This window comes from Sus scrofa, chromosome 9 (genome assembly GCF_000003025.6).
Source record: "Sus scrofa isolate TJ Tabasco breed Duroc chromosome 9, Sscrofa11.1, whole genome shotgun sequence".
Classification (NCBI taxonomy): domain Eukaryota; kingdom Metazoa; phylum Chordata; class Mammalia; order Artiodactyla; family Suidae; genus Sus; species Sus scrofa.
Window position 1 is genome coordinate 90968932 of NC_010451.4, and position 12329 is coordinate 90981260.

Consider the following 12329-nt stretch of genomic DNA (forward strand, 5'->3'; position numbering starts at 1 on the left):
TCTGAAGTGGGAGGGAGGACGCTAGGAGACCCAGTGAGCAATTCTGGGTCTCTGTGTCCTCTGACTTAATGTGTTGGCCTGGATCAGCCAGATATAGGTAATACACTGAATTATCTGTTTGCTGCTAATATCCATCACGAGGAACTGGCTTCTCACAAGTTAATTCAGTTAGGAGCTATCGGTTCATTATTGTGAAAGATGATCCTATTTTAGCTTAAATGAAACCCTGTCTTTTGCTAAGAAACATGCCTTGAAACTAACTGACTCTCCTAGGAAATTCAGTTTCATTCCCTGGCATCCAAGTATAACACGGAGCTATGCAGAGTGTAAAACAGAGGTTTATCCTTCCAGTAAAAAAAAAAAAAAAAAAAAATCTGACTCCACCCTGGCTTCTCTGTGCAAGGAGGGGGTCCGCAAGAAGCCTGCTGTATTTATTTATTTACTTACTTATTTTTAGGGCTGCACTCAGGGCATATGGAAATTCCAGGGCCAGAGATTGAATATGAGCTGCAGCTGTGACCTATGCTATACCAGCAGCCATGCTGGATTCTTTAACCCACTGCACAGGGCCGGGGATCAAACCCGTACCTCCACAATGACACGAGTTGCTGCAGTTGGATTCTTAACCCACTGCACCACAGCGGGAACTCCAAAGTCTGCTCTCTTTAGAAATGATGTGCCACTGAGCACCTGACAGTGCTCCTGTGTGCCAGGGGCCTGCTGTGTGCATGTGTAATTGCACTTACCCTCTAGCTGTCTTTTTAATAAGAGGTCTCCTCAGAAATTTAAAGCAAAAGTTTACCTATTTATGCCATGTGATTTCCTTAGACTTTATTAAAGGATTATGGGCACATACACTTTCTGACCTAAGAGAAGAACATCAGTTAGACTTTGTTTGAGTCCCTACAGTTATTCTGAAGTCTTGACACATATGAAATCAAGACCCTTGACTACACTGGCAGGCATTAAAAGGCTCCCACTGGACCACTGGAGAAAGCAGGGGAGGACCAGAGACACTGGTCAGGATGAAAGCGAGAAGGGTGCAGGAGACCTTCCATTGCTTTTTCATATCCACAGCATACAGAAGTTCCCAGGCCAGGGACTGAACCCAAGCCACAGCAGTGACCATGCTAGATCCTTAACCACTAGGCTGCCAGGGAACTCTCCCATTTCATGTCTTTATCAAATTGTCCTCTCGCTTGGGTAGCTCCATCTGAGGGGAAATGACACAAGGAACTTAACCAAATCACTGGGCCCCTTTGTGAAGAAAGTCAACCCCTAGCCTGCCCATCAAAATAGACAAAAGTTGTCATATAAAGAGCAGACCTGCTCTCCTGTGGTCCTGGCTTTGTCAGAGGGAAGGGTACTAGACCTTTAGAGGGAATTCCACTTGGTGTGACACATCATCCCACATCTTTGCACATGCTCTTGAAAGAGTATGTGGCATTCATAAGCAGATGTGTTGGCCAGGATTTGAAACAATATTTTTTTTCAGGTTTTTTTTATATAATGATTTTTATTTTTCTCCATTATAGCTGGTTTACAGCGTTCTCTCATTTTCCCACTGTATAGCATGGTGACCCAGTTACACATACATGTATACATTCTTTTTTCTCACATTATCATGCCCCATCATAAGTGACCAGACATAGTTCCCAGTGCTACCCAGCAGGATCTCATTGCTAATCCATTCCAAAGGCAATAGTCTGCATCTATTAACCCCAAGCTCCCCATCCATCCCACTCCCTCCACCTCCCCCTTGGCAATGACAATAAATATTGACCAGAAATAAATACGGACCAGACACTTTCTATTCCCACAATCATTTCATTAATACCAAGCACTGGAGATTAGCCTGCCTACAGACTAGAATGTTAGTGCCCACAGTCTCTACCCTGAGACCTTCAGAATGTTATACAGAAGGAATCTAAAGACTAAGTTCAAGAAAACCCAATACTTAAATATCCACTTCAGGCTGTCTTGGTTCAACTGTAGTATCTATAATAACCGAGTTCGATTCCAAAGCACTTAGCATGCAGAGAGACTTGGAAACGTTATGGCCATATGTCCACTTCAAAACTAATTAGTCGCAAAGTGATCTTCCTCAAATAAATAAAATGGAGCTATGGCAAGATAGCAGTCTTTCACATTTTAGCTGCTTGGGTTTTCAGGCTGTACAGAGCTGACTGTACTGGCTCCGTGCCACCTCCTTCTATGTGTGGTCACTTAACCTCATCCCTGGAGGAGGATTCTTATGACGCAAAGGTCAGAGGCCAAACATTGTCTGGACTCATCAGCTGGTACTGTTCTTGGGTCACGGTCTACGGCCCTCAACCTTCTCTCAAAGGCCTGACCCAGTTTCACCAGGAACTGTGGGTCTATTTCTGAAAGAGTTGACACAAATCCATTACCATTACTGAAAAGGTCACTCAAAGGTCAGGGTCTATGGACAGGGGTCAATGGTATCATCTTTGACCAGGCATGGCAGTCTCATCTATGACATGAAAGTTCATTTGTCAGACAAATCCATTCGTGTAGTCAACTGGGTCACTTGGGAGCTCTCCTATTTTATAGTTGCTCAATTTCTCCTCTGCCCTCAGGCAGGAAGAAAGGCTAGAAGGAGCCCACTGCCTGACAAAGTACCTGGGAATATCCCGGAAATAATTCAGGAAGGGACGTTTCAGTAACCTGTGAAAAAGAATTGGCTGGGGACCCCTTTCTCATGAGCAGGGAGGGTGCTTGGCCAGAGCTGGTCTCCCCCCAGTGGCACCATTTGTCTACAGGCTGGTAAAGGAGTGGTTCCTCCCCTCACATGTGGACACTACAAGTTTCAGCATCATATCCAAGCTGGATGTATTTCCCCAGAAGGACAGCTTTCTCCTACAATGTGGAAGCAGCAGGTTCCAAGACACAGAAAGATGTCTTTAAAGTAGTAAGGCCGAACCTCATGAGTGTGAATTCCTACCGACAGGAACCTTGCAGTTTTAATTCCAGTTCAAACACATACTCTCAACCACTGATGCTAATCCAATGAAGTTCCATTTTCTAAAATAAAAACCAGATATTCATATTTGGCTCTAAAAACCTTGCCAGCACACTTCTATTTAATGGGAATACATTTTATTGACAAGGCACAACATGCAGCAAATAAATCACACATTCAGTGAACAAAAGCCCTTAAACCATTTGTTTCTTGGAGCAAGAAAAACATTCATTTCCCTTACAGTGGGAAAAAGGAGAAATAGTGACATCTACATACCAGTTTTTCAAAATTGACGAGATTATCCAAAAACGTTTTATTTCCTTCATGAATAAATGTTACATCTGAAAATTAAAAACAAAAAGATATATGTACCATTAGGAATGGATCGTGAGTCAAGGTTGAAGAGATACCTTGCTGCAATGTAGCTTATTAATTTTTCTAAAGCCTTATGGATTATTTCATGCATTGACAAGGAAACTTGAAATTGAATCTGTACAGTATTTGATGTGAGAGGGCATAATGCATGTGCGTGGGGAGAAAACACTGTAACATTCATGCAAGTATATATCTTATACTTAAAATGTAGGCTTTGACTTCATCGTCCTTAACATTAGCTAACACTATTCTATAACCTAACTGGTCCATAACGTCTTTAGGTCAAAACACTGAGTAGAAAAGAAATGAATAATGAGAAAGAAAAAGAATTTTAATAGTTACGTGTCTGCTTTTTAACAGTGCCTGGAAAGTATATGGGATCTGCTTTACTTAAAAAAAAAAAAAAATTAAGGTTTAGATTTAAATGTTTAAATTTATTTATTTATTTATTTATTTATTTAGTCTTTTTAGAGTGGCACCTGAGGCACATGGAGGTTCCCAGGCAAAGGGTCAAATCGGAACTGTAGTTGCTGGCCTTCGGCACGGCCACAGCAATGCCAGATCTGAGCCACATCTGCAACCTACACCACAGCTCATGGCAATGCTGGATCCTTAACCCACTGAGAAAGGCCAGGGATTGAATCTGCATCCTCATGGATACTAGTCAGATTCATTTCTGCTATGCCGTGATGGGAACTCGTAGGTGTTTAAATTTAGATTTTTGGTTCTCAAAGCCAGGTCCTGATTAGCTATCAAAAGTGAGTGAAAAAAGGGTAAGTTTGCAAATGGCAAGGTTTCCAGGCCCACTCAGCCACTGGAAAGCAAGAATCATTGATGAAATAACATAAGGAGACTAGGATGAAGGTACATTTTTAGAGGAAGGGAAGGTTAGCTTGATTTGAGCTTCTTTGCATTTGAAGTGACAGAAGATATTTAAATAAAAATCTTCTTTTGGTTGCAAAAATCACAGGAGTGCCTCTTGGAGAGATGGTAATTCCTTAACATAATGACAGAAGCTGAAGCTCTGAAAAGGGATGGCTTAAAAAAACTCATAGGGTCAATGACTAAGCATTAGGGAATCCTTACAGACAAGAATCAAAGTAAGACATATACTACAATTTAAAGAATGTGCAAATAATCATGTTATATCACAGACGTGGAGGGCAAACCAAATGAAAATAATTTTCAGAAATCGTGTGAAAAAATAACATGACATAAAAGACGGAAGTGAACAGACAAATTCCTCTAAAGAGTGAGGGAAAGCATTTGCATATAATCAAGCCTTTGATTCTGCTGGTGCCTATGGGGGCATTATCAGATAGGTGCTTGTGAAATCTGCCTACAACACATTCACTGCTGAGCTTTGATGACCCACCAGGGGGTGACACCAGTTACATGGTTAACACCATACAGTGACTACAACCCTTTTTTCGTGACAACCCTTTTCTCTGCCACTTTTTACACAGCTTCCAGCCTGGCCAGACTGCATCGTTTTTCTAAGCTTTCCCCCCACACTTTTCTTTTTTTCTTTTTTCTTTTTTTTCATTTTTTAAACTGACGCCTTCCCAGGAAAACAATTCGCAATTACACAGTCATCTGACAAAACTCTAGCTATTTTATTATCTTTTCAGGGTTTGCTTTCAGAATTGAATTGCAAGCGTTCTTTCTATGACACAATATTTAGAAACAGAGTAGCCAACACAGAGAGCTTGTATCTTTTTTTGCATAGCAAGTACAGCCCTGTGTGCCTAGGATCTTCAAGAAACACCATTTTACAAGCCTGGTATCCCCTCGCTCCCAGAGATTTCAGATTACAAATGCCCTGTCAGAGTCTCATGGTCCATGTCTGTCTCAGTGTTCCAAGGTCTGTCATCCCCTCCTTGTATTCCCAAGGATGATGACAATAATACAGCTTATATTTATGAACAGCATCAGATATGACACTAACCTATTTAATCCTCACAAAGGACTGTAAGGTAAAGCCCTAGCAGGAGAGAATACGAAGTATGGTCCAGGGAATGATCACAGCTCTAAGTCTCAGAGGCAGGATCCAAGCCCAGGCAGTCTGCTTCCTCTCACCACTGGGCCTCTCTGGTACCTGAAAGGACTCAGACATTTCTTACCACCTGTTACAATCAATGCACTGAATTAACTAGATGTGGGGGTTTCTGCCAATTTTTAAATGTTCCCATTGTCACTCCTCTCTCTTCTTTCTCCTCTGTCTTGGCTGGCCTTGCTTGACCTCAACTCTCAAGGACTTTTCAAGGTCAGCAGATGAAGATGCTCTACGGAGGGTGGGGGCTGTTAGGCTGATGCTGACATGAGGATAAGGCAGGAAAGGTGTGTCTGGCCAGGTGGGGAGGGAAGAGAGGCTGGAAGGGGCTGCTCCCCAGGAGAAGGGGGTCGACGTGGCTGCAGGTGTTGATGTGATGAATGGCACGTGTGTGATGAGGAACCAATAGGTGGTTGAGCTCAAAAACTGGGGTCTCAGAACCCAAGTCATGGGCTGTGAAGCAGTTCTGGGTACCTGCCAGGTTCAGAGTGCTAGAAATGAGCGCCTGCCAGACACGCTCCTCACACTGCATGTAATACAACTGTTGGATGAAAGGTCTCCATGTGAAGAGATGGCAAGTGAAACGGAAGCAAGAAACATATAAGCACGTCAACATTCCTTTTATCCAAATACCCCCCAAAATCCAAAATAATAATCTGCACTCCAAGATACAGACACAACCTCAGTTTACCTTAAGAGGCTTGTTGATTATTCATTGTGTTGGAAGGACCGCCAGCTTCCCAAACCCTACATGATATACATGATTCAACTGCTTTTGACCTTTCGCTCAGCTGGAGCCTTTGCCCAACACTTATTTAGGGTTTCCCACTCACTACGGTCTGAACTGGAATCCACAGTAGAGGGGATTGTAAATGGAAAGAAATTCACTGGGAAATGGAAAAGCTGATGGCTGGAAGCATCTTCAGGTTATGTGCTTACTTGATAATCTGCTCGTGGGAACTGACTGTCTCACAAAATGCAACATGGGGGGCCCGGTCCTTCTCAACACCCAGGAGATCAGTGTGGTCTCCGTCTCTAATCAAGAGCAAGCCCAGGTAGGAGGCACAAGGGGGAGGGCTGGGAAGTTTTGCCTGAAAAAGCTGGTGGCTTTAAAGTAGTTTGCGGCACATTTTAAAATAATTTTGCAGCTCACAAAAGCTAAAAATTCATGTCGTTTGTGTTTTCCAAAATGTCTCATCTCAGACATGTTATACACATATTTAAAAGTTTCATCTTATTTTCCATTGGAAAGTATTTCAGACAAAAATGTAACTTTAGGCGTTCCCGTCATGGCATAGTGGTTAACAAATCTGACTAGGAACATGAGGTTGTGGGTTCAATTCCTGACTTTGCTCAGTGGGTTAAGGATCTGGTGTTGCTGTGAGCTATGGTGTAACTCACAGATGAGGCTTGGATCCTGCGTTGCTGTGGTTGTGGTGTAGGCCGGCAGCTACAGCTCTGATTAGACCCCTAGCCTGGGAACCTCATAGGCCGCAGGAAGCGACCCTAGAAAAGACCAAAACAAACAAACAAACAAACAAAACAAAAAAAAAGTAGCCCTAAGTACAGTAGAGAGTACTAATGCTGTTTATTTTTACAATGAACAAAATTAGGATAAAGGAAAAATAAGTGCTTATTTAAACTCAAGAGAGCTTCTAATGAAAAGATGGAAAAAAGTTTAATTTACTAGTGTGAGTGAGAGAACATATTTTCAGTAGAAAAAAGGGAAATTTGTTTTGCTGCCAACAATGAGGGCTAGATAAGTTCAGTAGAGCAGAAAATTGCATCCAAGCTAAGATAGTGAGGTACCTGAGTGCATTAAATATTTTGAGGGGAAAACCACTAATACATAGCAGAAAGCTCAACTCACATCTAATTAAGGTAAAGGGACATTGTTGACTATCTTCTCATTACCTTACCAACATTTATTGCTTCAAAGTTTTGTCTTCCTAAAACCAATTCCCTTCCCAGATCTGTCTTCATCTCCTATTTTTCCTATCTGTGGCTAAATAATTCTAACTGTTACTTCCTACACTACCACCTCCACTCTCCAGTTGGTATTTTATTTTAAATAAAAATCACAAGTCTCACTAAACTTATCTTAGATATAAATATGAAAAATTAGATGACCTTTTTTTTTTTTTTTTTGGTTGTGCCCATGATATGAAGAAATTCCCAGGCCAGGGAGCAAAACTTGGGCCATAGCAGCGACCTGAGCCACTGCAGGGACAACACCAGATCCTGAACCTGCTTCGCCACAAGGGAACTTTCTAAATGAACTTTACATTTTTATTTTGGCTTTATAATCTCTCTTTATTTCATCCATTTACATTTAGCAGAATTCTTTGCATCTGAATGAAGCATTCTGTGTGCCTCTTGACTGTCCTAATATATGAATGTTTCATAGAAATTCTTGCTGTATGCCAGATGAAGATGAAATAAGTAGCTGCAAGAATGCATAACAACTCAGAAATTCTCCAAGCTCTGGCTGTTCTTGAGAAGTTGAAAAGGGAATATCAGCTTTATTGCCAGTGGGGCAGGCGAGAGGGGAGGTGGGGGAGAAAGATGGCCAGGCAAACTAGCAATCCAGTTCCCAGGTCATTCATTTCCAGAATCACACTTATGGGTGTAGGCACTGGGGCCTGACCCAGCAGAATTTACAGTCCTCTGAAGGGCGGAGGCAATATAAAAGAATATTCCTATAAAATCCCTTGGCAAGAATCAAAATATGGCCAAGAAAAATGACCAAAGCCCTTTCTCCTGGAGAGCAAACAGAGAGGATGTTCACTGAATGCTAGGAGCACAGGCCAGATGGAAATGAACGTCCCTTTCATGCATCCCCCTGGTTTCAAAGAGATCACTGAGACCTCAACAATAAATTTAAAGAACATGTTTTCATGACCAGTTATCTGGGGGTCTCCTGAAGAGAAGTCAGTGGACTCACTTGGAGGTGTCATATACTTTTCCAACTGTACTCACTCCAGGAAAGAAGAAAGTACCTTCTCTACCAATGCTCTTCATACACTGCACTGCCTGTGTTGACTGAAGGTATTCCTTTTTTTTCATTTTTATTTTTTGTCTTTTTGTCTTTTTAGGGCCGCACCCATGGCATATGGACGTTCCCAGGGTAGGGGTTGAATTGGAGCTGCACCTGCCGGCCTATGCCACAGCCACAGCAATGCCAGATCCAAGCTGCATCTGCAACCTACACCACAGCTCATGGCAATGCTGGATCCTTAACCCACTGAGCAGGGCCAGGACTGAACCGGCATCGTCATGGATACTTTGTTAACCACTGAGCCACTACGGGAACTCCCTGAAGGTGTTTCTCACACAGCAGCAGGCCATGCGCTGAAGCTCTGAAACATAGGTTACGAATGCAGAACATGACTGATTACCATTCGGGCTCTTTATGGCAGCCTTATTCTTGGCTGAATTAAGTGAAATGTAGACTCAAAGAAAATAAGATGGCTTAGAAGCAGAGTAAAATACAACCACAAAAGTGTCCAGTGCCAAGTTTGATGAACCAAGTGAAAATGCTTTGCTGTCTGCTCCTGTCCAGTTAGGTTTCTGAGGTATCTCAGAAATCATCGAACATTTGTAAAACAATCCCAAGCCAAGAGAGTTAGGTCTGAAGGTCAAAATGACTTTAAAGATAAAAACAGAGAATCCTTTTCTTGCCCTTTACAGTTGAGGGATACTTTTCCGGAACACAGAATCACACACAGTATACAAGATACAAAATTGTTACCTTTAAGCAGTAAGGGCATGAAGGGGATTTTAGGTGGCTTCATCTTTTTGAATGCATCTCGATAGGCTTTGTGGTTCAGGGAAGGGTCCTGCCGAACCAAGCAGATGACAAAGAGGAAGGAAAATCAATGCACCATAGAAACAATTCTAAATCCACTTTTGCTATACAATTTGAACATGATTTAGATATAGAGCGGTTCTTCCTAAGAACAAAGTAGATAAAGGTTTCCTAGGAGAATAAACTCACTAAATGAGGGCAGGAAATCTAGGCAATGAATGAAAATCAAGTTATTGGTTGACAATAATGGGAAATGACTGCCAAGGAGAGACACCTTTTGATTGCCCTATTATCTTCCCTCGAATAGGTTCCTTAAGTACAGTTTCCTCTCCATAATTTCTATCATGAAGTAACCCCAAAGTCTTTTGTTAGGAACACTGCAAAGAAAAACTGCCCTCATAATGCACAGATAATGCAGAGAGTAGTTTTACTGCGTTCTGAAAAGAAACTACCCATTTTGTATCTAAACGTAAGAGACAGCAAAAAGGAAAAAAGAAGAAAAATGTAATGCCTAAGAATTGCACACTCAATTTATACTGATTAATTCTGTAGGCTTGGAAATGGCCTCTACTTAAAAAAAATCTGCCTTCTGAAAATCACACCAAAAGGACCATTCCTGCTACCTTTTTTACATGCAGAGGAAGAAGCATTAACTGTCAACTTGCTTCATTTTCTAAGAAACAAAGCTACATTTTTATAGACATATACATATATATTTCCATATGCACACATTTTCATACATCTAACATGGTAGGTGCAGATTGTGACAGCAAATTCCAGAAAGAAATTCGACATTAGCAATCAATTGCAAGATTAAATCCACTTTGGCTCAGCGACTTACTGTTAAACTTTCAAGTTCAGAGAAAAGTTTCTTAAACTTCCCAGGAATTTTCTAAAAACAAACAAACAAAAAGGTCAGAGAGGTCAGCTATTTTGAGAGGCACTAAAGGGGAGCGTTCATTAAGCTCTGTTTACATATGTTACATTTCTGAACATAAAGACCTCTAGCATCTGGTTCTACCCTGATTGCATCTCATTATGCAATTTTCATCACTTCTAAATGGGACTGTTCTTGGGAATGTTGCTAAAGATAGTTTAAAATAAATAACAGCCACATGAGTCAGGAATCTCATGGTTAGACAGTCCACACATGGGCGATCTTTTAATAAAAACTTGCATTTCAGTTTCATATCTTACCTTTGACAGATGCGTACACTTTCTTAAACAGTCTTGCTGAGTGGGAAACAATAATGTTGGCTGATGCTTTTTTGTATAAATGATCTAATAATTATGTTTCACTGCAGAGGGATAAATAGTGAAAGGCCCTGAAAACCCTAAATGATGAAGCCTGCACTTTAATGGGTAGAAGCACTGAGCTGTAAAGATCCACCAGGCCAACAGGGGGCACAAAGAATGACAGAGGATGCAAACAGAGGCCATCCTCACAAATAAAAATTCAGGCCTCAGAAGAGCCTGGGCTTTTCCAGCCTGTCCTGAACAGTGAAGTGTAAAGCTAGGTGCCTCAGTGGTAGGCCAGTCTTTATTTGAATTCTGACTCTGCCCCTTTCCAGCTGTGGGTCTGGAGTGAGGCTCCAAGCTCTGACTGACATGAAGACAACTCAAGAAGCATACCGTCCGTAGCTGGTGCTCAGCAAATTCCAGCTCTTAACGCTAAGGACAATGTCCCAGAAGATTTGGGGGTTTTGGGGGGTTTTTCTGTTTCCACACAAATCAAAATAATGAAATCAACCCACAATAATCAGACTTCTAAGGTATTTGAAAACAGACTTTCCAATGTGGTAATTTTGAATCCAGACTCAGTTTATTACAGCAAACAGGTTGTCTGATCCGTTTGGAAACTTATCCCAATACACATGTATTAATAAATGGAAGAGAAACCATATGAGAAAAGGGCAAACACAGACCTCTGCAGCTGAGGCCAAATGTTCTTCTGAGCTGTGTATCTTCGTTTGTTGGATATTCCACACAGATGTCCCAGTGGCATCTCAGAACTCAATATACCTAAAGCCAAACTGATCTACTCTGGGAGTCGGTCATGGGCCAGATTGGACTGCTTGCTTTTATAAATAAAGTTTTATTGGAACACTGCCGTGCTCATCATTTATAGATGAATCACAGGCTGCTCTTGCACTGAACTGGATCACAGCAATGGAGACCACATGGCCAGCACAGCCTAAAATTATTCACTATCTGGCCGTTTCCCCAACATGTTTACTGACCTCTATTCTAGTTCTCCAAACCGACTCCTTTCCCTATTTTGCCTTTTTAGGAGAGTGGAGTCACTCTCCAGGTCTAGAGATACTGAGCTCACCTCTGCCAGGGACATCACCCCAATGTCCCTCTGTAGCAACTCTGGTCTCAACTTTCAAGGCTCTGCTGCTCAGGGCTGCTCAGCCACCCTGAGACAGAGCAACCCCTGCCCGGCTCTGCTCTGATATGCTTGGAACTGGGTCAAGACCTCCTTGCTCACAGCACACCGTGTCTGGATCTGGCCCACCTTCTGTCTGACACAGGGCTGACGCAGAGCTCCGCACATGGCGGTGGGCCGTCAACATGCACACAAAGTGCACGCGGCCTGAATCAAAGCTTCCTTCCAGATTTAATTTCAGTTTCCACTCTCCTCCTTGGACCCTCATCAGCCATTTGTTTTCCTCCTGCTCTGATCCACGGAGGCACCTCTTGCTCACCTCCTTGAATCTCATCAAGGGGATGTGCATCTTGTTTGCTTAACCGGAGCTGCGGGCCTTTCAAGCCTTTTCTTTTGAACCAGTTTAAGGAGCACTGACCCTGACCTTGACTTACCACAGCGCATTCCATCAGTGCATAGCCCAGGATGCAAAGAAAGGGAACCTCGCCCCCCCCGCAAAGGTTGCCCAGAGACCGTCCCTGAGATCAAACGTGAGAAGACAAGATTTGGCCTGTTGGCTTCTCCCTTGCAGGATTGTGAACTGGGGACCAGGAGGAGTGAGGTACAGGTGTGGAAAGGGGCTGCATCTGAGAGGATGGGGAGAGGCAGAGGGGGCCCAGTGAGCCACAGGCAGGTTGGATCCGTAATGTGGGAGAGAAGTGGTACAGGGAGTGAGCAGGTG

General features: G+C 42.6%; 1 protein-coding gene across 8 annotated transcripts in view; it reads right to left on the minus strand.

Annotated features, from left to right (window-relative positions):
* The window catches only part of RAPGEF5 (Rap guanine nucleotide exchange factor 5), a 274179-nt gene that overhangs the window by 10854 nt on the left and 250996 nt on the right, over positions 1–12329 (minus strand). For all 8 annotated transcript variants that reach the window (XM_021063441.1, XM_005656686.2, XM_005656685.2 and 5 more), the window contains 3 exons: positions 10061–10111; positions 9163–9250; positions 3260–3324 (listed from right to left, as the gene is read on the minus strand). In XM_021063441.1, coding sequence (XP_020919100.1) covers positions 3260–3324; positions 9163–9250; positions 10061–10111 — 204 coding nt within the window. The remainder of the gene's footprint in view (positions 1–3259; positions 3325–9162; positions 9251–10060; positions 10112–12329) is intronic.